Consider the following 26,789-nt stretch of genomic DNA (forward strand, 5'->3'; position numbering starts at 1 on the left):
CCCATGTCGAGTACTAGTGCAGCGTCGAGCACTAGTACTTTTACCTTACATTACTTTATTTATATAGCTTACATATCTATGGATTTTTCTTGGATTCATAATGTACTTGATTCAGCCAAATACAAAACACCATTAAAAATAATGAATTATTTATAGTCTCTTTCAGTATTAAATAAATATTTGTATTCCGTAAGGTCGATTGCTTTATAGGGGTTATGGCTTCTAAGTTTAATATTTGGCGCGTTCTTAAAAGCAGCTATGTGGCAGCTATACAGATACGTATCTCATAACCTCAAAAACCAGAAGATAAGGGTAGTGTCATGTAACTCACGCACTTATTCGTGTGTATTTTACTGTAGAATATCAAATTCCATTCTAAATAATTTGATAAGTGCCTACAGATAATCTTTGTATAATTATCATTACACCTTATAAAACAAAGTCCCCCGCCGCGTCTGTCTGTTTATATGTATTTTCGCTTATATTATAAACTCCAAAACCACTGAACGGATTTTTATGCGATTTTCAGCTATAAATAGAGTGATTCTTGGGGAAGGTTTAGGGATTTTGTGTAACCCTTGCGTCGTGATCACTAGTCAGTAAAAATCTTTGGTAGCACAGTAGAGCGATAGGCCGGTGTCCAACAGCGGTGAGTTCGAACCCCCAAATGGTGGTAAACTTTTCCTATTTTTCATTTATTAAAAAAATATGGATATGAGTAGTTAATACATAAAATATTATTCCACTATAGTGTTTTTCAAACACGAAGGGTACGGTGACAGTTGTCTCTCAAATTTGTATTGTGATAACACCTGTCATCGTACCCTTCGTGTTTTAAAAATAATGTCGAGCCATTCCCCTTAACAAAATCCCTTTTATTTAATGTGTCAACCTTTCAAAGTACTTCTCACTAAACTTAATACACTAATTTCCAGGTGAATTAAATACTTAGTTACTACCTACACTACTTGTGTCCTACGCAAATGAATAAGTCTACTAAAGCTGAGCTTGACGGCGATGGATTAAACGTTTTTCATTAAAACGACTGCATTGTTTCGTAGCCCGTTGCCCTCGATTTCCCGGTATGAGGATGCAACGCCAATGTTTTTTGAAATAGTTTTAGGGAAACATAATACAGAATTGTTTTTACCGACGTGTATTCGTGTAGGTATTCATCACGTATCTATGATGAACTAGTGTAAGTTGGATCTAAGATATGGATAATTGTTACGGGTGGTAAAGGCATAGGTTAGATTGTATAACCATAATTGGAGGCGAAAGTTCTGCATTTTCGTTCTCGTCGTACCGAAAGAGCGATGTTGATTTTTTTTAGTTGTAGGAAGTGGGTTGAAGTGAGATTAAAAAACCGTTGATATTCGTCTGTTTTATTTCTTTCGCAGAAGTGCAGTTTTTGCAAGCAATATTTAATTTCACAAGTGGTGTTATCTATTTTAATGAAACACAAAATACAATTGTCAAATAAAACTCAAAATATTATAATCATTAGCTTTAGGACATAGGCTTTTCAATGTTATAATAAAAAAAGTTCTCACACGCCATCATAGTTGCTAAGAATTTGGCAAGAAAATTAAGATAAAATGATGACCGCTCAGACTTACAAACTGGTGCGTAAATTTTTATTTTATCGGACTTTTTTTCCTGTTAAATGAAAATGTACTATTGACTATTTCGAAAAATAGTCAATAGTACATTTTCATCTGAAAATGTTCGTGAGATGTTCTGGTTTAGAATTGAAGATGACGATTCAGAAAAGGTTATATAAAAGTTGCACGAGAGGGCTTTCTTTGTCCTACTTATTTTACTCCTCTTTACTGGTATCTATCAGTTCTTAATGTAGTTTTCTTTTAGTTTATGACCTGTATATCCGATAATTAGTAATTATGAACTAGAAATTGTAGTTAAATATAATTGGCTATTTGAAAACCGAGAATCAGTTTAACAAAATAGTAAAAACTGTAGCAAATAATGTTCATTTCGTAGCTAGTTACAAAATTCAGTTGACTTGTGTGTCGACCGGTGAATCGGTGCAGTGGCAAATACTTAGTAAAATTAACGCGACGGAAAGAAAACATAAATTGAATTTAGATAGGTACCTATATTATCGGAGGCATGTTATCTCTACACAATTACACATATCGGTAATTTCGAAGCGTGTTAATATGAGTTTTTAAAGAGCTAAATAATTTCAACTGGAATTCCATAAACCGATTTCTTGCTCAACTCAACTGCCCGGCCAATTAAAATGCTATGAGATTACCGATATGCAGTTGAGTATCAACCAGTCATGGCAAAACAACTTTCTCCAAATTTTATACCCATTCTAAGTGTCTTAATACTGCTGGGCTGCAATTTCCACAACTTTTGATTCTGTGCTTCGTTCAGCCAGTTGTTAAAAAATATGTCGTCTTGCCATCTTCGCCTGGGCCTACGACTCTCTAGCGGCATTCACTTAGTGGTGGTATGTTAGTCCACCATCCGAATGCTTGCAATAGACGTGACTGATCCAGTGCCAATACTCCAGGGGATATGAAATATAGCTATTATAAGTAGGTACCAAGTGGGTAAGCCCTCAATACCATGAAAATAACGGATATTCAGGGGCCAGAGCGTGATTTGTCAGGCTGTGTGAATATTTGATGGCAGATCATCAGAATAGCCACCCGCGGTAAAATGCGTCCGTTTAAAAATGTACGCGACCCGTCGTCAAACTTAACAGGTCTAGTCACTTAAAAATACACGCAAATCTCTTCAATATAATTATTTATTTATCGGCCCCAAGGGATATTAATAATTTTGCTCATAACCTGACCCTTATCCCTTAACTGTCAGTCAGTCTTGAACATATTTTGTCATAGCATAGTATTTTGTTGTCGAAAGAGCTCAACGATCTGTCCTAAAAGTTATGCTCAAAAAGCCTTTACGCAGAAGCCCAAGTCCTCACATTCCGACAGCTCTATATACACAAGGTTTGCCTCTCAATGCATAGATCTGCAACCTCTCTTGCTAATATAATAGTTCTACACTCCATTAGCAAAAAGTTCAGTACTTAATGAGATTTTGGTTAAATTACACGCCATGACGCATACTTTTGCAAGAAACTCTCCTGAGCTAAAAGAAGGTAAGTAAATATTTCTTTCTTGAACGCTTATTACTACGAACAGTAGGTAGTAGTTACTATTATAATTTAGTGATTATAAAGCCAATTACATACTACTAGATCTATGTGGTGCGATAAATGCACGTGCTGAAAACTACTTTTACAACTATTTTATCTTATTTGGAATCATCTAGTAAAAATCGGCCATTATAAAATCTGTCTACATTTAAAATGAATTATTTAAAAAAAAACAGACTATAATTTAAAGAACTGTGCTACCTAAATAAGGGGAGTAAATAAAACATATGTAGAAAACTGAGTTATTTAATAAAATGGTGGCCACCACGCCACACAACATTGGGACTGTTTACAAAGTTTTAACCGAATTATATTTACAAATAAGACTAGAAATCACCACGCGCTCAACTCCATCCTAATGCTCACAGCTTTCCCCCAGCGTATTCACAGCGCGCTTAAAGCACGTCGCGTCGCGTGTACGCACTGCCATCACCACCCCGGCCGCGCATGCTCTCGCCATACCTGTGCACAGAGACGAGTCCATGAATCCACTTATCCGAACATACGTACGGCAGGCAACTATCATCGGCGGCATGCGGAGCGAGCAGGCATTCTTACAATGTCGAGTGAACCAATGCATATCCAATGTGGAACAATAGGAATTCGTCGAATTTAGAGTCAATATCAATCGGATCCAATCTGCAGCGCGCGTGCCTCGCGCCAGTCGAAAAGCGTGAAGCCATGCTGGAAGAGGGATCTAGTTCCGGGTCGAGCTACTTATTACCGAACCAGGATCCGTGTCCTATCCGCTACCGCTCCTTTAGAAACGGTGGCTTTTATGGAAAGAAAACAAATTTATTTGTAGCACTCTAGTGTACCATGACAAACATCAAAACCAGAAGATATTACAGAAGAATGTTTATGTTTTCGATTGACAAAAGAGACCTAGTAGAGTAGACCGGAGTAAAATAAAATTATTTGCAATACCTGTTCCAAAAAAAAAATATTAAAAAGTATTTATTGCGATGAAACGTTATATATATTTAGAGAAATATATATAACGTTTATCTTTTGACAGTTTTGTCAATATTTTGTCCTAGTAATACTTCTGCTCGCTATGTAATAAATATTAAAATTCATTAAGTAATCCACTTAGCAATAATCCACTAACCGAAGAATCCATCTACGAAGATTAATTATGAAACTGGTACACGTTAATATTTTATAATTTAGTAAATTTATGACCTACACCTAATTCAGATAAAAAATATGCATATTAACTCAAGCAAGATTTTAATATTCCATCCTACACCCAACTACAAAATTGCAAGGCCACGTTATGAATGAATTCATTCATAATGCGTCCATGCAAATTTGCAGCTCGCTGTACATTGCGAAATGTGTGGTTTTTATTATAAAAACTATTGTCTACGAGAAACCAACTCAATATAAAACCATATTCGAAGATTTACTCCTCTTATATTTAATATTACCTTACTGCAGGCGCGTGATCCCGGCGCCGGCGCCCGCGCGCTCCACGCTCGCTCCGTTCTCCGCGCGCGCCCCGCACCGCGCGGTCCCCGCGCCCACTCGCGCTGTACGACGTGTCATCTGCGCTCGATTCCACGCCGCATACTGACTCTGTCATAATTTTGATAAAGTTAGATGAGGTAATCGAAACGTTGGGGCAAGAGAAACACTTGTGGCGAATCCTCGTACAGTTTCTCTTGCCCTGAGCAAAAAAAATGGTTAGTTACCCCATGATCTTATATTATGAGTTAAGTGTGAAGTAACTTACACCTAATTTACGTTAGTGTTCGTGACATAAAATGAGCTGCTGTGACTATTATACTACTAACTTTCAGTATGTTCAGGGGAAAACCATAACACTAGGTCTTATCTTAGCAATTTTTGTTTTATTGGCATTTACAAAAAAAATATGCACGCGCATTTTAAAATATGCGCAAATTTGTCTGTTTACTTTTCCAGGATCTTTCACTTGGTCTAGCGTCTCGCAAAAGCGCACTCGGAATTCGTGTAAAATATATATATATATAGTCCTCCTCGCCGTATCCGACGACGGCGACTCCTTCAACTGTTTTTATTCGGAAACACGGAACGCTCTAATATGGCTTGCAAAGCCAAATTTGGTTTTGAAAATGCGATCGCATGGTGCGCAATGAAGCTGGCTAGCTGGGTTGTAGGTATAGGTATACGAGGGCCTCTAGTTTTTTTTTTTTTTTTTTTTTTATTATGCGTTTAAAATTTTGGGTCCAGTCCCCGCGAAGTGTACGGGCGGCTGGATCCGTAAGGTCTGTGTGATGTTTTATATCTCTAATGAATTAATTATGTGACACTGGGATGATGTTGTGTTGTTATGAAAGGTGATGGTGGTAATGAATGTTAAGATATGAAGATGGATGGTGTAGATGAGTTGTTATGTGTTGTTGAGGGCCTCTAGTAGTACCTGAATGTGACCGCGTATGAGCGTGCGGCGTGTGCCGCGCACCGGCGGGCACGCGATACAGTTCCGCACACGCGGCGCACGGTGACCCGCTTGATTCCGAGTCGCTCGAACATCCGCCGAATTCTGCACACATAAGAATTAAACAATTGTATTGCAATCGATGCAATATCAATGATCATTGTCTCTTGGCAAAAATTAAATTACCTACTATTTATCATTACGAAATTAGACTCTGTGTGTAGTGCAGAAACATCTAATAAATTATTAAACATACAAAAAGCTAAGCGATCAGTAAGTAACCTCCTCCTGTGAAACAATAAACGATATACGAATAATGCGCCAAATGATTCGCGTTATCGTCTCAAAATATAAATGCTAGTGACTCAATAAAGTTGTGAACTCATGTAGGTTCAATATTCGCACAGAGAATATATATGTTACGAGATCGGGAATTGAGTCGTGAACTGCATCGACTGCGGGGGTAGTGATCTAGCGCAAAACCGATTCTTGGCAAATATTCCCGCATTCGGAGAAACCAATAAATATCCAGAATAATGTATGTTTTATTGCAGCTTCCTCTTGCATTTATTGGTAATGCACTATAGTATTTTCAAATGTTGAAATTTTACAACGAGCATGTCTGCTTGAAACACACTTCGCACAGACTTAATGAAATTTTCTCACTGAAATGAAGTAGTTTAATTACGGCGCTGAAGGGCGCGCAAGCTGGGTGGAAGTGGCCAATAAAAACGCCTCTTGGGTTTCTATTTTACACGTAGGAAAATGTAATATCTTGGTGGTTTTAAACAATTCATTAAGCTAATAAATAATTGAGCTCTAGCATTAATTTTGTTTGCAAAAATAATTTACTGTAAAATAAGTACGTATCTGGGTCACTCTCGTAGTGAATGTTGCCAAGTATTTTAAACGAAATTTGCCTGTCATTCATATATTATGTTATTTGCTTGTAAAATGTTCAGGATAGTAATCAAACTCCCAAATATTTGTAGACATACAACGTTATTATGTCACACAAAGCGCAGAATTTTTATCACGAAAATACGTTGCGTGTAAATAATTATGGTCTGCAGAACACGCGAGGCGTATTCTGATTATAATGATAGTTTAAGAGTCCTTATTCCTACAGACGAGCGTATTTTGTAAAATGCTTCCTTTTTCATTCAAGATTACGACGTAACTATTAGTATTTATTCAAAAACTGGTAACGTACTTAAATAATCGTTTCCTAAACTAGCGGCTCCAACAGTTCAAATTTTCATTTTCTCTTTTAAACCTCTTTTTTAATGAGTTTTTTTGGGAGTCTTTTCCAAATTTTGCAGTGAGATGTGGCGTTTCGGTTCTCAATTTTGCTGTAAACAAGAATCATTTGGTACATGAATGACTACAATTTGATTCAACATATCTCGTACGAGGGGCTGGAATGATTAACAATCGATGATTCATTTGAAAAAACTGATAAAATACCTTCCGAGTTTTCTTCATTTTTTTGGCGAAAACAGGGTTTTATTATATTTTTTTTCCGCAAATTGTACGCATATTTTGCTTTAAAAATAATATTATAGCAAACTGTAACTTTATGTTAACCTATATAAAAAAAAATCATAACTATGGGACCTGCATTGCCGTAAATTTATATTTTTTTAAAACACGTATAAATCACGCAGCAGCGACGCCCCGCTCTCAGTCCGCGCGGAGCGCGCTTAGAGGACGGACCTGTGCTCGATTGTCAGGCATTCGTTGAGTTCGTAATCAGCTACGGAGTTCCGAGAAGTGCTATATACTGCGATTAGAAAATCTTAATAAAAGTTCATTTTTTACACTATGCTTAACAACAGACTCTCGCTTATTGATGGATTTTACAGTGGTCCTTTTTTTTATACTACGTCGGTGGCAAACAAGCTTACGGCCCGCCTGATGGTAAGCAGTATCCGTAGCCTATGTACGCCTGCAACTCCAGAGGAGTTACATGCGCGTTGCCGACCCTAACCCCCTCCCACCCTCGTTGAGCTCTGGCAACCTTACTCACCGGCAGGAACACAACACTATGAGTAGGGTCTAGTGTTATTTGGCTGCGATTTTCTGAAAAACGCATTTTTACTTGAAATTACGTTAGGGTTTGCATTTGCATTATTATTTTTGACCCGGATGAAGTCCAAGTTCTCATGATGGAGTCAGGAGTTGGTCACCAAAACTCCTAATCTACTCATTATAATCCCATCGTGTTTGGGCTCAAAAGATTTGCCCTGACGAACACCATCGATCTAGATGAGGTCCAGGATCTCATGATGGAGTCAGGAGTTGGTCAATAGAACACCTAATCTACTCATTATAATTCCATCGTATTTGGGCTCAAAAGATTTGCCCTAACGAGCACCATCGATCTAGATGAGGTCCGGGGTCTCATGCTGGAGTCAGGTGTTGGTCACCAGAACTCCTAATCTACTCATCATAACTCCATCGTGTTTGGGCTCAAAAGATTTGCCCTGACGAACACCATCGACCTAGATGAGGTCCAGGGTCTCATGATGGAGTCAGGAGTTGGTCACCAGAACTCCTAAACTACTCATCATAACCTCATCGTGTTTGGGCTCAATAGAATTGCCCTGACGAGCACCATCAATCTAGATGAGGTCCAGGGTCTCATGATTGAGCCAGGAGTTGGTCATTAGACCGGCATTAAGTTCGCCTATTGTACAGTGTGTTTTCTTATGTGCCATAAAGATTAAATAAATAAAAATAAATTAGAACTCCTAATCTACTCATCATAACTCTATCGTGTTTGGGCCCAATAGATTTGCCCTGACGAACACCATCGATCTAGATGAGGTCCAGGGTCTTATGATGGAGTCAGGAGTTGGTCACCAGAACTCCTAATCTACTCATCATAACTCCATCGTGTTTGGGCTCAATAGATTTGCCCTGACGAGCACCATCGCTCTAAATGAGGTTCAGGGTCTCATGATGGAGTCAGGAGTTGGTCACCAGAACTCCTAATCTACTCATCATAACTCCATCGTGTTTGGGCTCAATAGATTTGCCCTGATGAACACCATCGATCTAGATGAGGTCCAGGGTCTCATGATTGAGTCAGGAGTTGGTCACCAGAACTCCTAAACTACTCATCATAACCTCATCGTGTTTGGGCTCAATAGATTTGCCCTGACGAGCACCATCAATCTAGATAAAGTCCAGGGTCTCATGATGGAGTCAGGAGTTGGTCAATAGAACTCCTAATCTACTCATTATAATTCCATCCTGTTTGGGCTCAAAAGATTTGCCCTGACGAGCACCATCGATCTAGATGAGGTCCGGGGTCTCATGCTGGAGTCAGGTGTTGGTCACCAGAACTCCTAATCTACTCATCATAACTACATCGTGTTTGGGCTCAATAGATTTGCCCTGACGAGCACCATCAATCTAGATAAAGTCCAGGGTCTCATGATGGAGTCAGGAGTTGGTCAATAGAACTCCTAATCTACTCATCATAATTCCATCGTGTTTGGGCTCAAAAGATTTGCCCTGACGAGCACCATCGATCTAGATGAGGTCCGGGGTCTCATGCTGGAGTCAGGTGTTGGTCACCAGAACTCCTAATCTACTCATCATAACTCCATCGTGTTTGGGCTCAATAGAGTTGCCCTGACGAGCACCATCAATCTGATGAGGTCCAGGGTCTCATGATGGAGTCAGGAGTTGGTCACCAGAACTCCTAAACTGCTCATCATAACCTCATCGTGTTTAGGCTCAAAAGATTTGCCCTGACGAACACCATCGATCTAGATGAGGTCCAGGGTCTCATGATGGAGTCAGGAGTTGGTCACCAGAACTCCTAATCTACTCATTATAATTACAACGTGTTTGGGCTCAAAAGATTTCGATAGATCGAAGATAGGTCGATGGTGCTCGTCAGGGCAAATCTATGGAGCCCAAACACGATGGAATTATAATGAGTAGATTAGGAGTTCTAGTGACCAACTCCTGACTCCATCATGAGACCGCGGACTTCAACTAGATGGATGGTGCTTGTCGGGGTAAATCTATTGAGCCCAAACACGATGGATCTATAATGAGTAGATTAGGAGTTCTAGCACCAACTCCTGGCTTCATCATGAGACCCTGAACATCATCTATATTGATGGTGTTCGTCAGGGCAAATCTATTGAGCCCAAACACGATGGAGTTATGATGAGTAGATTAGGAGTTCTGGTGACCAACTCCTGACTCCATCATGAGACCCTGGACCTCATCTAGATTGATGGTGCTCGTCAGGGCAACTCTATTGAGCCCAAACACGATGGAGTTATGATGAGTAGATTAGGAATTATGGTGACCAACTCCTGACTCCATCATAAGACCCTGAACCTCATTTAGATCGATGGTACTCGTCAGAGCCAATCTATTGAGCCCAAACACGATGGAATTATAATGAGTAGATTAGGAGTTCTGGTGACCAACTTCTGACTCCATCATGAGACCCTGGACTTAATTTAGATCGATGGTACTCGTCAGGGCAAATCTATTGAGCCCAAACACGATGGAATTATAATTAGTAGATTAGGAGTTCTAGTGACCAACTCCTGACTCCATCATGAGACCCTGAACTTCATCTAGATTGATGGTGCTCATCAGGGCAAATCTATTGAGCCCAAACACGATGGAGTTATGATGAGTAGATTAGGAGTTCTGGTGACCAACTCCTGACTCCGTCATGAGACCCTGGACCTCATCTAGATCGATGGTGTTCGTCAGGCCAAATCTTTTGAGCCCAAACACGATGGAATTATAATGAATAGATTAGGAGTTCAGAGGGCCTACCGCGAACCACGTTCAACGAGTTACCTCCCTATCACACTTACGTACGAATTTACAAGTGCGACAGAGAGGCAACACGTCGAACGTGGTTCGCGGTAGGCCTCCTGGCGACCAACTCCTGACTCCATCATGAGAACCTGGATGGACTTCATTCGGGTCAAAAATAATAATACAAACCCTAACGTGATTTCAAATAACACTGAAACTCTATAGCACTAATGTGCGCAAACGATTGGCATCTTGACTAGGCAGCATGGGTGCGTAGCCACCATGCCAAACGTTTACGATACGACAAGGAAACACTATCTGTCTCTCTATCGCACTAATATGTGCAATCGATTGGCATCTTGGCTAGGTATCATGGGTGCGTAGCCAACATGCCAATCGTTTACGATACGACAACGAAACACTACTGTCTCTCTATCGCACTAATATACGCAAAAGACTGGTATTTTGGCTAGGCACCAAGCAAGTGTGTGGCCAACATGCCAATCGTTTACGATACGACAACGAAACACTATCTGTCTTTCTATCGCACTAACATGCGCAAACGATTGTCATGTTGGCTAGGCGCCATGGGTGCATAGCCAACATGCCAATCTTTTACGTCACGACAACGAAACACTATCTGTCTCTCTATCGCACTAATGTACTTTATTTATACCTGCAGTCATTTACTAACTTTTTCATTTTCCATTGGTGTGAAAGAGACAGAATAAAGAGCAAGGGTATAGTACACTCTGTAGTCTGTACACTTAGTAGTAGTGTACATAATAAAAAAACTACTGTGCATATAAAATAAAATAAAGAGTGCCCATATGATATCATATAACACTAAAATTAATGTTACTTGAAATTATATTGAAAACTATCAAGATTATTCTAGTCTGCATTGAAACGCGCGTCGCGTTGCCGGCGCTTGCGTACCGAGCGCCAACGCCATCTATCGAGCGTTATTTCGTGAAATCGGAGAACGCTCCAAGGAATAAGGGCTCTTAAGAATTTGATCTAGATTTGTTTAACGAAGAATATTAACTAGAATAGTGATTTTAAGCAGAAACATCACTTTTGATATTGACAGATCATATATATACAGCAAATCCAGATCAAATTCACAAACTGTTCAGAATACGCCTCCAGGAGCCTGCTTCTGGGCTTTAACCGCAAAAATCGAAGTTTGTAAAATTCAAGCAACTGTCTCTGTCACTCTAATTATGCCTTTATTGGAGTAAAGGAGAAATATGCCCGAAGTTCGCGAACTTCATTGTTCGCGGTAGGCCCTCTGATTTTAATTTCTTATTCTGAAACTCTTATGGATATGATCTGTGAGGTACATTTATGGACAAGATCCTATCCATAATAAGTAGTTTCAAAACAAGAGAATCGGACTTCATGATATTAATTTCATACTTTCAGTAGAAAATTCATTTATATTTTTTAGAAGTTATATTTCAGTTTATAGAATAACTGTTAAATGTATTTTTTCATTTCTCTGACTAGTCTACGGTTAGATCGATTTAAATGAATGTTTAGAATGGCAATCAGTTAATACATGGAGTTTTGTTGAGATAAAAATTCACGTGCTAATTAAAATTTATACTTTTTGTATATTACTTATAAGCATATAATAAAATACGTACTGTACCGGCCAATAATACTTTTTATTTTATTTGTGAGTGACTTCCACCTCACTACTTTAGGTAGTCTAGTAGTATTCCTTTGTGCGAGTGATGAAAAAAATTGGTTTCGTGTAATGGTATTTTTGGAAGAGGTTTTTAGTTTTAATATATGGTCAACTTCATTTTTTTATTAGAGCTTTTTTTGTAATATGCTGAATCTATTATTGTAGTTCACAGTATTTCATTGAAGTATGTATCATATATTTGTATAGAATGACTAGTATAATATGCAATCTATAAACTAACCTATTTTGTTTACGCCATACACGTTCATATAAAATACACAAAGGTGATATGTTATTGGCCGATACCGTAATTTAGAAAGAAAGAAAATAAAAACTCGAGTTAAGTTCTTGTATTTTTTCCTATTACATATTATAGTAGCGTTACTTAGTGATGTTTCATGTTTTTTTTTTTAATTTATTTGAATCAAAAGAAGATTACAAAAAGCCTTAAACTACTAATCTGCCAAACTGCAGTACAGTTTGTTGGCAGAAAAAAAAAACTAAATCTACCCTCCATCAACTAGTATTGTAAATATTAATAACTATAGCCGCTTTTGCATACGTATGTATATTGAAACCTTGGTATGTTAAAACTTAAACATCAGAGTGGTTATCACATACTGTTATTGATCACAGGTCATTGTATTATGTAATTCAAGCTAACATTAACATTGTAAATTAAAATAACTGCTAAGTTTAAGCTAGTTATTGGTTTAGTTTAGTCGCTGTAGAACCCTTGTCAATAAATGATTTTACACATATAAGCGAAACAAGCCTGTCCATAGACCCACCACAGAACATTCCCACAGAACTTGTCGTAGTAATCTTAACTTTTTTAAATATACGTTATGCTAATGACGTTTTTAATGTGGAAAGGTTCCACACCGGGTCTGGGATCCATCTGATTAGTTATTCTTAGTAATCCTAATCCTTTTCCTTAGTAATATTGTCCACAGAAGTGACATTTTTCCGATTGATTTTTGATTGAGTGATTTTTTTTTTCATTTTTTTTTTTGTTAATGTTACCCTAGTTATGCTCATAGAGGTGACAGTACATAGGACAACTATTTAGATATATGTCTCTGCATCTGAGCCTGTAGCCGGCAAAGTGGAAGGCCGGGGAGGCTCCTCGCGGAAATTGCAAACTCGCTCAATGGAACCAGAGATAATGCCTCGGGAATGAACTATTATTATTTTACGGCGTTTTTTTAATATCCTGTCGCGCTCGTAGCCGCGACTCCGGTAATGAGTTTTAATAGTTAAGCGTTCGTTATTTTCTTATTTTATGTTTAGCTTAAAATATTTAAGTTGCGCGGGAACCGTCGGCTGCAGCCGAGCAAGTCTTATAAACTTTTTCAACGGAACTATCCATCATCTGTTTACCAAATACCAGCAGCTAAAAAATCTTACTTGTCACGTTACTTCTATCTTTAAACATAAAAAAAGTTTCGTTACACTTTGACAAGCAACGTACAGCCTAAACCGTTGAAGGTAGAATTTTAAAATATTTTGTGTCATATACGATGACTCGCAGATTTGTCAAATCTAACCTTTAATGACATGACAATACGAATCAAGGCACTCGTCAATGACACGATTGATTGACAAGCCAATGACATGATCGATTGACAAGCCAATGACATGATCGATTGACAAGCCAATGACATGATCGATTGACAAGCCAATGACATGATCGATTGACAAGACAATGACACAATATATAAAACTAATGTTGCATGACTCCGATAAGGAAAGATTTATGGAATTCAATCCCCAATCAGTGAAAATAGGATTGAGAACGGACGAATACCAGTAGGTATATTATAAACTTAAAGGTAATGAAAATCTGATCAACATATATTTGCCTACAACAAAATTAAGACAATTTAATACTAGGTACAATAAAATGAAGACAACAGCAGCAGAAACGCTAGATATAGCTTTAAAAAACAAAGTCCCTCGCCGCGTTTTTCGGTCTGTATGTTCGCGTTAAACTCAAATAGCACTGAACGGATTTTCATGCGATTTTTATTTATCAATAAGCTGATTCTTTAGGAAGATTTAAGTGAATAATTTGCAAAGGTTAACCCGTGATAAGCCGGAGCGGGTCGCTAGTTAGGGTTAAAGTTGAGTTCTATAGAAATTGCGAATAAAGTAAACAAATATGACAGATTTTGTAAGCATTTGACATACTTATAACCTAACATATAAATGTTAGGTTATAAGACGAATGTTGTTTTCTTTAAAAAAAATAACATAAAAATGATTCAAGTCGGTATATTAAGTGTTGATAAGATCATGGTTGTCTTTAAAAAGTGCGAGATTACGAAGTAACGCGGGTTAATTAGTTTGTATACATTATTTGCAGTTGTTTATTGAATCCACTTTAGGTAAGTATAATTATTTCATTCTTATTTTAATTAAGGACAGTTTTCCCCATTATCAGATTAGGCAGTTGGCTTCTTTTGTTGTGTATAAAAGAAAAGATGAAAGCTAAAATGCAAGATAATATTTTATTTAAATATTGAAAAATCAAAAGGTGTTACGGAAGTTTTTTAAGCCCTGCGAGCGAGCGATTAGGTCAGATATCACAGCCCTAGCGCTGCGCCGGACAGCTCTGCCCGTTGTAAGACCAGCACACAATTATAAAGTCAAGGATCGAGCGGATATTGCCTCCCCCTTCCACGACGGTGCCTCGTGGCGCTTTATTGCGAAAATCTGCAGGACGTATTTTATTGGAGGCAATCAACGCGGGGTTTTGCATAAAAGGCGCGGAAGATAATGCTTTAAAGGCCCCTGAAGAAATTTTATGGTTCGCGGTTTTTATTTCCTCACAAAAGTAATGGCCGGGAATCGAAATTTTATTTGAGTTTTCGAGATTGAAATCGGCAACCGCCTGCGAGTCTCTGTTTACGGCAGATGCCTGCAGAAACTGAATAAACAAGCATGCACTGGGTAAGGTTTGCATTTAGCTTTTAACGTGATTGGAAGAGAATAAAGAAGGAGAAGGTAACACCGTTTATCCTAAGGGATTTATTTAAATTGCTTTATTTTAATATTAATTTGATTTTAACAGCTGCGTTAAGCTTACATATTATAAGTACATTAGGTGCGAATGTGTGTAAGCTAGAAACTTAAAAAAAAATAGAGATCGCATAATTATTAATCAAAGCTTTTCTTCTTCCTCGCGTTGTCCCGGCATTTTGCCACGGCTCATGGGAGCCTGGGGTCCGCTTGACAACTAATCCCAAGATTTGGCGTAGGCACTAGTGTTTACGAAAGCGACTGCCATCTGCCCTTCCAACCCAGAGGGTAAACTAGGCCTTGTTGGGATTAGTCCGGTTTCCTCACGATGTTTTCCTTCACCGAAAAGCGACTGGTAAATATCAAATGATATTTCGTACATAAGTTCCGAAAAACTCATTGGTACAAGCCGGGGTTTGAACCCGCGACCTCCGGATTGCAAGTCGCACGCTCTTACCGCTAGGCCACCATCGCTTTTTTATTAATCAAAGCTTTTACTAACCGATAACTAAGTTTCATTTATATTGAAAAGAAAAGAGCTTGCCTGGTATTTTGATAAAAATCGCGGGACCATAAAGAGTGAAATAGATCTCTCAGAATTTCATCGTTGCGGAAATTCGTTATAGCAATATCTCATGCCACGTGCAGTTTTATATTATTTTTCTTGAACAACCGTGGAAACGTGACCTAAATAAAATAATAATGATTTTCCTGTACTCTGGTAATTGCTCCCAAGTGATTCAAGATTAATGACAATAAAGTAACGTATTAAAATACACTTGGTATCGTGGTTACGTTGTAATTTGTCATTGTGCTAAGATGTAGTAAGTTAGGATTAGAACGAGATGATGGCGCGGTGAACAGCAAGCGCGAAAGTGTAGAAGTATGAGCACAGCAGAACCGCCACGTGTCACTTGCCAGTTTTGGCTGTCGTGCAAATGTTGGTCATATCCGGGTTTGTCGTGCCGCCGCCCACACGCCTGGCATCACACGCTAGTCGTAGGACACGTCTTAGAATAATAGACTTACCTGGCGCGTGATGTAGTAAGTTAGGACGTGATGGCGGCGCCGCCATCGCCAGTGGCGATGCGCGCCCAAACGTGTGTAAGTGCAGCGCGCAGCCACTACGCGCGCCCGTCGTCCCTGTCGTGCCTGTATTTGTCACGCCGCCGCCCATGCTGAACGTGGCATACGGGCTTATCTCTTCTAATTCACCTTTGAACATGAAGCCGATGTAAGGAACTACTGTCAACGTCTAAATATTAAAAGAGTTTTTAGTAGAAACGGACGGCAGATAAAATGAATTTTTAAATGTTTCTATTTTTATTATTATATTGTGTAATAAGTAATGTATGGGTCTTGTTATCCGAAATAAATTATTAAATTAAAAAAAAAAAATTAAATAAAATGTTTTACAAAAATACGTGTCACCAGTATCAGATAAACTTTGGAATTACTTTCTGTTATTAGGTACATATTTGAATTTAATTTTGTAACGCAGTATACAGCACAGCAGGTGTAATGTGAAGTCCCCAATCCGCATTGGGCTAGCGTGGGGACTATAGCCCGAGCCCTTTCGCACATGAGAGGAGGCCTGTGCCCAGCAGTGGGACGTATATAGGCTGAATTATTATTTATTATTATTAATTATTAGTATACAGCATATTATAATACTCGCATAGGGTTTGCACGATAGATCTGAAATGTATGAGAAGATCCGTTGATCTGGATCCAGATCCGGATAATTTCATATAGTTCAGATTCGGATTGCAAACCCTATACTTACATAAAGTAAGCGCATAGGTTATTCAGATAGCCCATACCTACATGCTATACCTACTCTTGTGCAGTTGCAAGAACGTAACATTAAATCGGCAGTCATCAAGTTTTGTTGTAATCGCGCGTTTACTTACCATTCGGTGGCGTGAGAGTCTTTCCGTTTCTCTTCCCCGGCTCTGTAGTGTAGAGCTGCGGATGAGGATGTGCGGGGCGTGCGGGCGGCGGGGTTGATGCCCGACGGGCACGTAATAACGCCGCCGCACCAGCACCCAACAGTGCTGCTAGGGCCCCTGCCGCTAGTGCTGGCGCGAGACCGCCACGCCATGTGCGCGCTTCTGTGTCGCCTCCTGGAACGCCTTCTACGCCGGCTGGTGAAGCTCCTTCTTCTACGGCCAGCTCGACAGGGTCACCGATTCTTTCTAATAAATAAATGTGTGAAGCTCTGTTACACAGTTTTTCACAACAAGTCACAAATTTAACAAGTAATCAGTAGGTACCGTGTTCCCATATCGAAGGTTACTTTTGTACCTGGGAAAGCAAGGCATCAGGTTAAACCTTTTAGTTAGTACCTCTGCCTTAAGGCCAATTTAGCTACTCGTAAACTTATTATTGAAAACAGGGACAATCTTACACAAATCGACCTATCTTAGTCGCACGGTAAGTTCAATAAGGCTTGAGATATATATAACTTAGGAACGAATATATGTGATAAACACACAAATAAATGCTACGAGTTTGCTCCAGTAGAAGGAGAATAAGTTAGATAAAGTAGTTCTTACCACCAGACCGCGCTCGGGTAGCCGCACGGTATCGCGCGCGTGTAACTGCCGCTGCACCATGCGCAGCCACTCGCACCTCGTACCATGCGCCAGGCGCCAGACCACCCGCCTGGGCATAAGATTTAACAATTTATCCCAATCCCAAGTCAACGGGCAAAAAAAAAAGAGAATTAGATTGGCTTGGCCACCAAAACGGCAAAGTTGTTTCTTAGATAGGTAAAGATCACTCATTGCGGTTAATTCGCACGTAGGCCTTAGTGCCACGCACCTGCATACGAAGAGTCAAGTTGACTCACCAACTGTAGCTCCTAATCCTCAAATATACTAAACAAGAAACTGAAATAGTATAAATATGACAGTTACTTCAGCTATCTCGCCGTCTTCCGGAAGCGCGGACCAGCCGCCGCCAGCAGCAGGCCGTAACGCCACGCTCCAGCGTGCGACAGGGCATGGTAGTTCGCCGCCTGCGGCCCCCGCTCGCCAGACAAGCAGGTTGAGCCGCAGCGATGTGCTGTTGGCCCAGATGAACGTCGCGCCCGGCGGTGCTCCGGCTTCTACGCATAAATTTGCAAACTTGTTCAGATTTGAGTTCAGATGCGCTTTGTATTTTAGACACTAGTGCTGGAACTTCTGTGCCTCTTCCGTGCCTATGTTCACTGTATCATATTGTTACATAGCAATCGCAAGTCAATTCTTGGGAAGCCAAAGCTAGCTGGCTAGGTGTAGCTTTATTTGACGTTCATAAGCGCATTGTAATATGCCTACTTGAATAATAAACTATCTTTATCTTTTATCTTATCTTAAGTGATGCTGACCGGTTACTCACTCTCGCTCCCATTGTCTCACTACGAACTGGCTGCCGATTCCTTAGCGCGCTATAATATCTACCTCGCGCTACTACCATACCATAATAAATGTATGACCATAGTAGGTGGACTCGGTGTCTACTTACGGCGACCAGTAGTAGCGGCTAGTAATGGTGTTGAAGGCACGCTGACGCCCGCTAGCGAGTGAGCGCGTATCCACACTTTGTGCCGCGCCCCGCATGCAAGCCCTCGTAGCGCGCGGGAATATCCCCCCGCGCTAGCGCCCGCTGGGACACGGGCTGAACGCGCCGTGCCACCTGTGGCACCTTCACGCGTCCACCATATCGTGTAACCTGAATTACAATACATTTTGTCAAATATTTCATATACTGTTAAAACATAATTGAGCGTTGAATAGATAGTGGGTATGCTGCACTTATTAAAGTACCGTGGGTTCAACCGCAGAATTTATTATTCGTAGCACTTTTTTAGATCAAAATACGGTTACTAAATACTGTTACTGATTGAACAAGTTTTGCTTGCTAAAAAAATCACAAACATGGGTCTAAAAGCAACCGAACTCCTCGTTTTTTTTTAATACAAAAAATAACACTTTAATAACAATTACAGGCACGCTCGGCTGTCCACATACTGCTTAGCAAGCTGCGACCAGAACTCATGGCACCTTAAGGAACTTTTATCATGAAATAACCTCAAAAGTCTCACGATTATAGCAACTTTTGACAGATTTGATACCTAATATAGGCTCTGTTTCTACATGCACCGGCGCCACGTCCCAGGCAACGAGCATGTCATGGTGATCAGCGCGCAGCAAGCGCGGCGCTTGCGGTGCGGCCGGCGGCGTTCGAAGATCCAGTCTCCACGTAGCTATGTCGCTGGATCCGTCCGCGCCGGATACAAAGCAAGTGTAGTTGCCTGATGATTCCGTTTCTAGCTCTACAGGAATAAACCTGAGTTAAATCGGGAACTTGAAGTACAAGCAAAGGCAGATGCCGTAGTGATGTCTAATTTGTTCACAGTTTAAGAATTAACATAAGTTAACTAGATTTATATTTCAGATTTATATTATTTATACGTATGATATGAAAAGGATATTATGGTACTTTTCTAGCACTTTCTTCAACGTTAACAAATTTAAAAGATTGGTTGAACTAGCTCTATGCCTTTTTCTATAGCTCACTCGATGGCTATGGTAGTGATGGCTATGAAAGCTGTGAAAGACTGGAAAGTGTTGCAGTCAATTGGAGATGTTTCTTTTAATACCGTCATTTGGCCGCAATAGACTCCATCGAAATCAATAAAATTCAAGAATTTTATAAAATCACATTTTGAATTAAAGGTGTATAGAAAAGAGAATTTATGGACTCACTCAATGTGTCATATGAAATTGTGACCTAGCGCAGATTATTTATCCTCTACCCGCCTACACATCAAAACTTGCCAAGATAAATGTAATTTGTCAACATAAATAGTTATTGTAAACAGAATGGAATGGGAGACCTTTTTACATACCTCTGACGGCTAACAGATATAGTTTGATTGATATTAATTAGTAGCCTTTTACCATGTATTAGCAGATCGCCGGCTGCAGTGACAGTGTGCCGCCGTGGCAGAGGCGCCCAGCGCCGACGGATGGGCCCGGAACCTCCGCCCGCCACAACGCAGCGTAATCGCACGCGGGTGCCACGTATCGCGCGTATTGTTCGCGGCCATGACAGCACGCGCACTGGAGCTATGGTTCAATTCAAACATCGCTTATTAGACACTTTGAGGGGTGATATTGGTTGCATTTGTATAGTCTGCAGCAGGAGTAGTTAAGGCTCCTCCTCCCGCAAAATACCGTAAAGCTGAGTTACTTTGAACCATTTTTTATATAAAATTATGGCACTTTCTGAGCGTAATAAAATATATAACAATCTACAAGTTATGAGAAATGATAAGGTTTTTCTGAAAATCTATTTGAATTTAAATAGGTGAAGAAAAAATTTTGAAGTCACCCCTATTTGTTTCAGTTGTAACCTTATTACAACTTTTATCGAAAATATATGAAACTTTATAATACTTCTAAAAAAACCTTTTAAAATTATTTGGTTTTCTTTCTTTTTGCAAATGCATAAAACTGTGCCTCAATTCCTAACAAAATAAGCCTTAAGCCCACCTAAGTTCCTACCTTTACCCCGCTCTCATCCTTATAGTCAGTGCGGGGCAAGTCGTGGTGCTAGACGGACCTGTGCTGCGTTGCGCGCGCGAGCAAGTGAAATTCTATTTTGAACGCATACTTCTGCCCGCTCGATTGCAGCGGGTGGAGCGGTGAAGGGTATGAGTTGCGCCTAAACGCGCGAGGCCGTTGGCGTCGGGTGTGGCCTTAATACATTTACTGCCAGTGACTCGCTAGGCGAGTTCTCTGTTTGCAGACCCTTTTCGCTACAAAGTGGAAAATACTTGTTATTGACTACGCTTCTAATGCCTAGCTCGCGCTGGCAGTGAATGTGTTAAGAGGGCAAATAAATATGCAAAATACGTGCTCTTATTATCTTAAATATTAAGTAATATAAAGAATTCATTTATAAAATTAAAAATTTTATCTGGAAAGCACTGCACTTAAAATGCCCTATGACGACCATTAGAATTAGATGTCTGATTACCGTTACTGGCCGGCGCAGCAGTGGCGACCCGCCCCGGCTCACCCGAGCCAGCAGCGTTGTGTGCGCGCACCCAGAACTCGTACAGCACGCGCTCGCGCAGTCCCCGCACTTCGTGCCATGCTTCGCCTTCTTCCTCGAGTTCCTCGTCTGGTTCGACTCGCTGCGACCATTCCCCACCCACTCTTGCGTTAGAAACAATACAATAAAGTTATCAAAATATGTTTTCATTTGACATAATTATTCATTGCTGGTACTTTGTATAAGCGCGAATTTTTAATGTACATGTTTTTATACTGCCAATTAATGTAAAAAAAATAATTACCTAATAGTTCACGATTAAAATCCCGACGATAAGCACGAAGAATTTTGTACATTGACCCGTCTGTTTATATATATTATTGCTGTCCCGCGCATGATGCTGGCGGTTATTGCAACAGTGCGAGCGGAACAGTAACTAGAGTGCGATAGAGATAGGACTCACACGGGCCAATGCACGAAATGATTCGTGCGTCCTTGCTTTAGAATGAAAGATTGTGCGAATAAAATGACATGCCCTCTGAACCGCACACATGTTATACGAATGAAGGTAAAATTCTAAATTAAAACGCCAAACTATTATGGTGTACATGACCTTTCACCGTGATATATCTTTAGAAAATGAAACGTTTAACAGACACTTACTTGTCACGTTCCTTAGTGTATAGTGTAAAGTGGCTGATGCGAGTCCGCGGTGGCGCGCGCCATGACACGCGCACAGTGCTCGCGCTTGATGCCAACGCGCGAACTGAGCGTATTGCTCCCGGAACTGTTCAAAATATTCCGTAAACCTATAGGTACAGCCCGATTCGAACTTTAAGATAAGTCAAGATCTAGATACGATATGTCAGTATCAGAAGTGACATTTTTGTTTGAAGAAATTTCATTTTTGACACTGACATATCCGATCCATATCGTACCTATATACACCGTGTTTTTATTGAATTCCTTAAACTTCGGGGTATCGGTGAGTACGATTAAGGAAACGAAATGGCATAGTTAATTTTTATAAAAAATATATAAAAAAAATATTTTTATAAAAAGTAAATAAATGTTGCATAGAACGTTGTTGTAACACGGGCATTACATTTAACCCAACCAAAATAACGAATTATTATGAATTATGAATAAACACTAATCAATATGTAAATAGGCCCTAAGGCAAATCTACACGCTCGTAAGGTCCTTATCAGATAAAAAATGATTATTGTGTATCTCCGAAATGGAGTTATTAGACTTCCGTATCTTTGAGAAACTTACTTAATTTACGTTCAGGGATGCACCCTTGAAATTAACGAAAAAAAAAGCACGATGTAGAGGATATTTGACGTATTTTATACTTTGAATCTGGCCGATTGGTAGTCGCAGGTAGGTACCTGTTACACCTTTTTTTTAAGATTAGAATTTTTCTAACCTCAAAGTTCCAAAATTCTAGGGTTCCTATGATTTATAATATTGCCGTACAATAAAATGTAAATGACTCTATAATTCAGTGCATAAATACTCAGATTTACTTTTGGAGGAAAAAATTACCACAATTTTTGGGGTTTTATATGACATAAAGCTGGTATCTATTTTTAGTAGATGGGACTTGCTTCGCTTTAGGGCTTTGTAAGACATATTAAACTACTAAGGATTAAGAAAGCGCGCAACGCTATACACTAGACTTAAGTGACGAGGCATATTGGGCGCTTACCGTCATCAAGTGTAGTACAAGTGACAGTCGTAGAAGGAGGTCCAGGCCCAGATCCAGTGCGGGCTCGTACCCAGACGGAGTAGTTCGTCGCAGGTCGCAGCTGGCGTAAAGTGGCGCCCGACGCGCCTGACGCCGCTGCTGCCACGCCGCCGCCAGCAGGACCAGTCCATGCTACACAATCGTCGTTTTTGTAAAATACTTGATAAATGTGACACAAAAAGTATTCGTGAATCACAAAATCAAGCGATCGTGCAATCGGTTTAGGATTAAGAAAAAAATTAACTGGAGAAATAATGTATTTAAACCACGTTGGATAGACGGTCAGCTTCTGTTTAGCCAATTTGGAATGCTGATCTCGTATGTGTCGAATAGTGAACATTAACGTATTGTTATTGTCTTTTACTCTCTGTCTATCACGTACTGTGCGAGACATAGAATTACCTGGTGAGTCGTATTGAGGAGCATAGTGGACATCGTAGCCAGCGAGAACCGGTGCTGGCGGTGGAGCAGGCGGGGCCGGAGGTGACCACCATACGCGCAACGCACCCGCCTCAGCGGCGCATCGCACCCCGCCCACAGTCTCGAGAGGCACTGTCAAACAACATGTCACGGTTGCGGTTATAAAATAAAGTGACTGATATCAGGATATGGTTAAAACAGACTCATATATTTTTAAACACAATATTAACAACAAACAAACACTTTATGCAAGAAGACCCAAAAAGCAGCCGTATTGAAAGAAAACCCCTCTGATCCTCACGTGCCAGAGCAAGCCAATGCCAAGCTTCCCATTTGTACACCGATTTGACTAACCTCCATCTGCAGTTGATGCGTAAACTGGTGGAGCAGGCGGGCCAGCTCCGGCACGATTGTAAGCTCGTAGAGATACTGCGTAGCGCGCGTATCTATGCAATCCACGCAATGTTAACTCGGCGCGCGCCCATCCTGCTACCGCTGCACTACCTGTTTGCATTCAATGTTCTCAATTAGCAGATTAGAACGTGCAAAAAATAATTCAACAGTATGTATTATAATTCTTTATTCATGTATGTAAATAGCATTGCACCTGAACGTGCCGCTCCTTCTTCGCCCTCCCCTTCTTCGTCATCATCTGCTCCGGATAGTGCTCGCCACGTCACTACGTACCCTAACAACTCGCCGTTCCAGGAGTCTCGCGATGGAGCCTGTTTGTATTAAACATACGATTAGATAAACCCCGAATCCACCTGGATACAGTAGTAAATAGTATAGTAAATAGGTATAAAACTTACTGTCCAGGATACTAGCAGTTCCCCTGGTGCTATTGCTCGCACTCGTACGTCTTGGGGAGCGCTTGAGGGAGCTGCACATAAAAATTACTTATGCCATAAAACGACGAAGGAAGCTTTAGTGATATAAATAAGCACTACATATGTATTCGAGACACACCTTCCTCGAGCGTTGTAAAAAGGAGTGGCGCGGACGGTGGCGAAGCGCCTACATGATTGGCGGCAGCAGTACGCAGAGAATAAGCTGCTGCTGGTCGCAGCCCAGACAGTATAGCAGACAATGCGCCCGAAGGAATTTCCGCATCAAGCAGAGCTGTTTCTATAGTGAGATTAACTGTCAAAGCTGCTGAACCAGGTGGTGTGTGTAGAGGTGTATATATAGCCGAATAGCGAGCGTCAGCAGAGCTCGCGTCCCACACTAATCTGACCCAGCGTGCGCCTACGCCACCTAGCCGCAGTCCAGCTGGCGCCTCGGGAGGTTCTGTTTGACAACAAAAATCATCAATATTTTGATGATCAAAAACGCAGCCAACAAATACTAAATAATTAGTTTAGTTACCTTCAACATGAAGAAATACAAGCATTTCGGCGCGGCCGTAATGGTTCGCGGCAAGGCAACGATATTCTCCCGCGTCAGCTCCCTCGGCGGCTCGTAATCGAAGTTCCGATCGTAGTGCTTCTCCAGCACCACCTGCACCACTTTCTGATATTGACCACCTGCACAATGAAATATAGATACATTAAATACGTACAGTTTTAGACCTATGGTCGCAAAGGTTCAGTTATAGTATTTATGGCCAAATCAGTTGATAGAATAAAACTAACCGAAAAGAGTCAAGGTCTAAACGGCGGCCAAGTCTTGTCCATGTGAGACTAAGTGGCGCATCGCCCCGTGCGCGGCACCAAAGTACAACCTCGCGGCCGCGTACTGCTGATACATTTCGTGGCTCGGTAGCTTCGAAGTGTGCTGGTTCTACAAATAATAGGGTATATTAGAGAATCGTTAGATTAGATGAAGGATTAGTGGACAAAGAATAAGAATACCGACCATGGACGGTAACATTGACGTGCTTGAGCAGAGGAGCACCAACTCCGTTATCGGCTTTACACCGGTACCGGCCCTGGTGGCGTCTAGCCGCAGCTGCAGCTGACAGTACACCACCTCGCGCCGCTGCCCTTCCAGGATCACCCCACTGTCCACTGCTCACCTCTTCCCATTGTTCCTCATTTTCTAGAGCATTTGGAGACTCACCTAAAATAAAAAAGCTGACATTTTTACTGATACCCAGGAGCTTTGATGTCCAGAAGAGCAGCATTGGGTACTATTCGTCTTACCAACTTTTCTAAACCACGTTACCACTGGCGTTGGATGACCTCTAGCGGCACATTCTAATAGCAATGGGGCGCCTAGCAAGACCGCAGCATCAGATGGTTCTGTTGTCCATGAAGAAGCCACTGTGATAAAACAAAACAGAGTTTTGATAAAGGGGCCGCCAAGAACAAAAACGTTACAATAGGTAGAGGTAAACACCTTTAACGCTGAGAGTAGCGCTGTAGTTGGCACTAGCGGCGTGATTGGCTACACGGCAGGTGTAAACGCCGGAATGCTTTGCAGCCAACGCGGGGAACACGAGTAGAGAAAACTCGCCGAGACTCTTCTCCTGAACCTGCAAGGCCGCCGGCAGTGGGGCGCCATCCTTCAGCCACGAAAAGTATAGCGGTTTGTCGCCGGACGATACGCCGCAGAGCGCTTGCGCGCTGCTGCCCTCCGTCAACTCGGCCGAAAATATAAATGGTGAAATTTTTGGTGGATCTGTGAAGGAAAAGGACTATTACTTCAATTCATATAATAAAATATTTTTTAATTCACGGAATTCAAGAGTTTACGCTCTGGAGAGATTGATTTTCTCAAATAACCTAATTTGCTATTTATTGTCACACCACTTCTAGATGGGGTAAAAGTGCACTTTGCTCTTAGGACAGCGCGAGCCGTAGAAGTCACCTAGCTATATACTCACTTCGGACTTGTATCTCGATTTCCCGCCTTGCGACCTGTCCATCGGGGGCGGTCACACTGCACGCGTACGCCGCCTGGTCGGCGGGTAGCGCGGGACGCAAGCGTAACGCCGCGCTACGCGCTGATACGCGCCCAACGCCGCCGATGCGTTCGCCGTCGCGCCACCACCACACCTCGCTGTAAACGAAAAAGTAAATTCAAACTCAAAAAAGGATGACTTTGTGCTCCGGTAAGGCGCGAAAGAAAAGGGCCATAGAATTTTTTCTAGCTAATTTAATTAACTAAAATGACATGTATTTTAACAGTTATTCCATAATATCTATTCATATTTATGTGTATATCATAAGAAAAAAAAACAAATGCCTTATCGACAAATTTATGTCTGTAAAAATGCCATAAAAATATTATTCAATAAATGAAGCAGGTGCAGTCAAAACACTCAAAACTAAGTTACAGTATGTTTGGGTTTCTATAGGTCTAACGAAAAGTTAAATAAGATAGGTATAAAGTAAATCATAGTTGGTACATACTCCTCATTTCAATATGCTATACAATTACAATTACACTCATGAGGCCATTACAATTGATTACTCCTTTT

At 40.7% G+C, this 26,789-nt stretch overlaps 1 protein-coding gene across 2 annotated transcripts in view; it reads right to left on the minus strand.

The window, feature by feature from the left end:
* Window positions 1-3,428: 3,428 nt before the first annotated feature.
* Window positions 3,429-26,789, minus strand: part of LOC133519193 (cell adhesion molecule Dscam2-like) — a 55,898-nt gene continuing 32,537 nt past the window's right edge. The window contains exons 13-37 of one of the 2 annotated variants that reach the window (XM_061853173.1): window positions 26,193-26,368; window positions 25,706-25,987; window positions 25,510-25,629; window positions 25,223-25,426; window positions 25,000-25,147; window positions 24,734-24,891; window positions 24,335-24,655; window positions 24,178-24,248; window positions 23,973-24,090; window positions 23,720-23,869; window positions 23,348-23,497; window positions 22,907-23,077; window positions 21,856-21,979; window positions 21,175-21,356; window positions 20,094-20,261; window positions 19,265-19,465; window positions 18,655-18,861; window positions 18,066-18,256; window positions 17,703-17,811; window positions 17,058-17,342; window positions 16,174-16,359; window positions 5,604-5,726; window positions 4,630-4,777; window positions 3,921-3,969; window positions 3,429-3,658 (exon numbers count right to left, since the gene is read on the minus strand). In XM_061853173.1, the coding sequence (XP_061709157.1) occupies window positions 3,957-3,969; window positions 4,630-4,777; window positions 5,604-5,726; window positions 16,174-16,359; window positions 17,058-17,342; window positions 17,703-17,811; window positions 18,066-18,256; window positions 18,655-18,861; window positions 19,265-19,465; window positions 20,094-20,261; window positions 21,175-21,356; window positions 21,856-21,979; window positions 22,907-23,077; window positions 23,348-23,497; window positions 23,720-23,869; window positions 23,973-24,090; window positions 24,178-24,248; window positions 24,335-24,655; window positions 24,734-24,891; window positions 25,000-25,147; window positions 25,223-25,426; window positions 25,510-25,629; window positions 25,706-25,987; window positions 26,193-26,368 (4,006 nt within the window). In that variant the 3' untranslated portion in view covers window positions 3,429-3,658; window positions 3,921-3,956. The remainder of the gene's footprint in view (window positions 3,659-3,920; window positions 3,970-4,629; window positions 4,778-5,603; window positions 5,727-16,173; window positions 16,360-17,057; window positions 17,343-17,702; window positions 17,812-18,065; window positions 18,257-18,654; window positions 18,862-19,264; window positions 19,466-20,093; window positions 20,262-21,174; window positions 21,357-21,855; window positions 21,980-22,906; window positions 23,078-23,347; window positions 23,498-23,719; window positions 23,870-23,972; window positions 24,091-24,177; window positions 24,249-24,334; window positions 24,656-24,733; window positions 24,892-24,999; window positions 25,148-25,222; window positions 25,427-25,509; window positions 25,630-25,705; window positions 25,988-26,192; window positions 26,369-26,789) is intronic. The other variant, XM_061853172.1, reaches the window with a different exon arrangement.

The sequence above is a fragment of the Cydia pomonella genome, chromosome 6, assembly GCF_033807575.1.
Source record: "Cydia pomonella isolate Wapato2018A chromosome 6, ilCydPomo1, whole genome shotgun sequence".
In the NCBI taxonomy this organism is placed as follows: domain Eukaryota; kingdom Metazoa; phylum Arthropoda; class Insecta; order Lepidoptera; family Tortricidae; genus Cydia; species Cydia pomonella.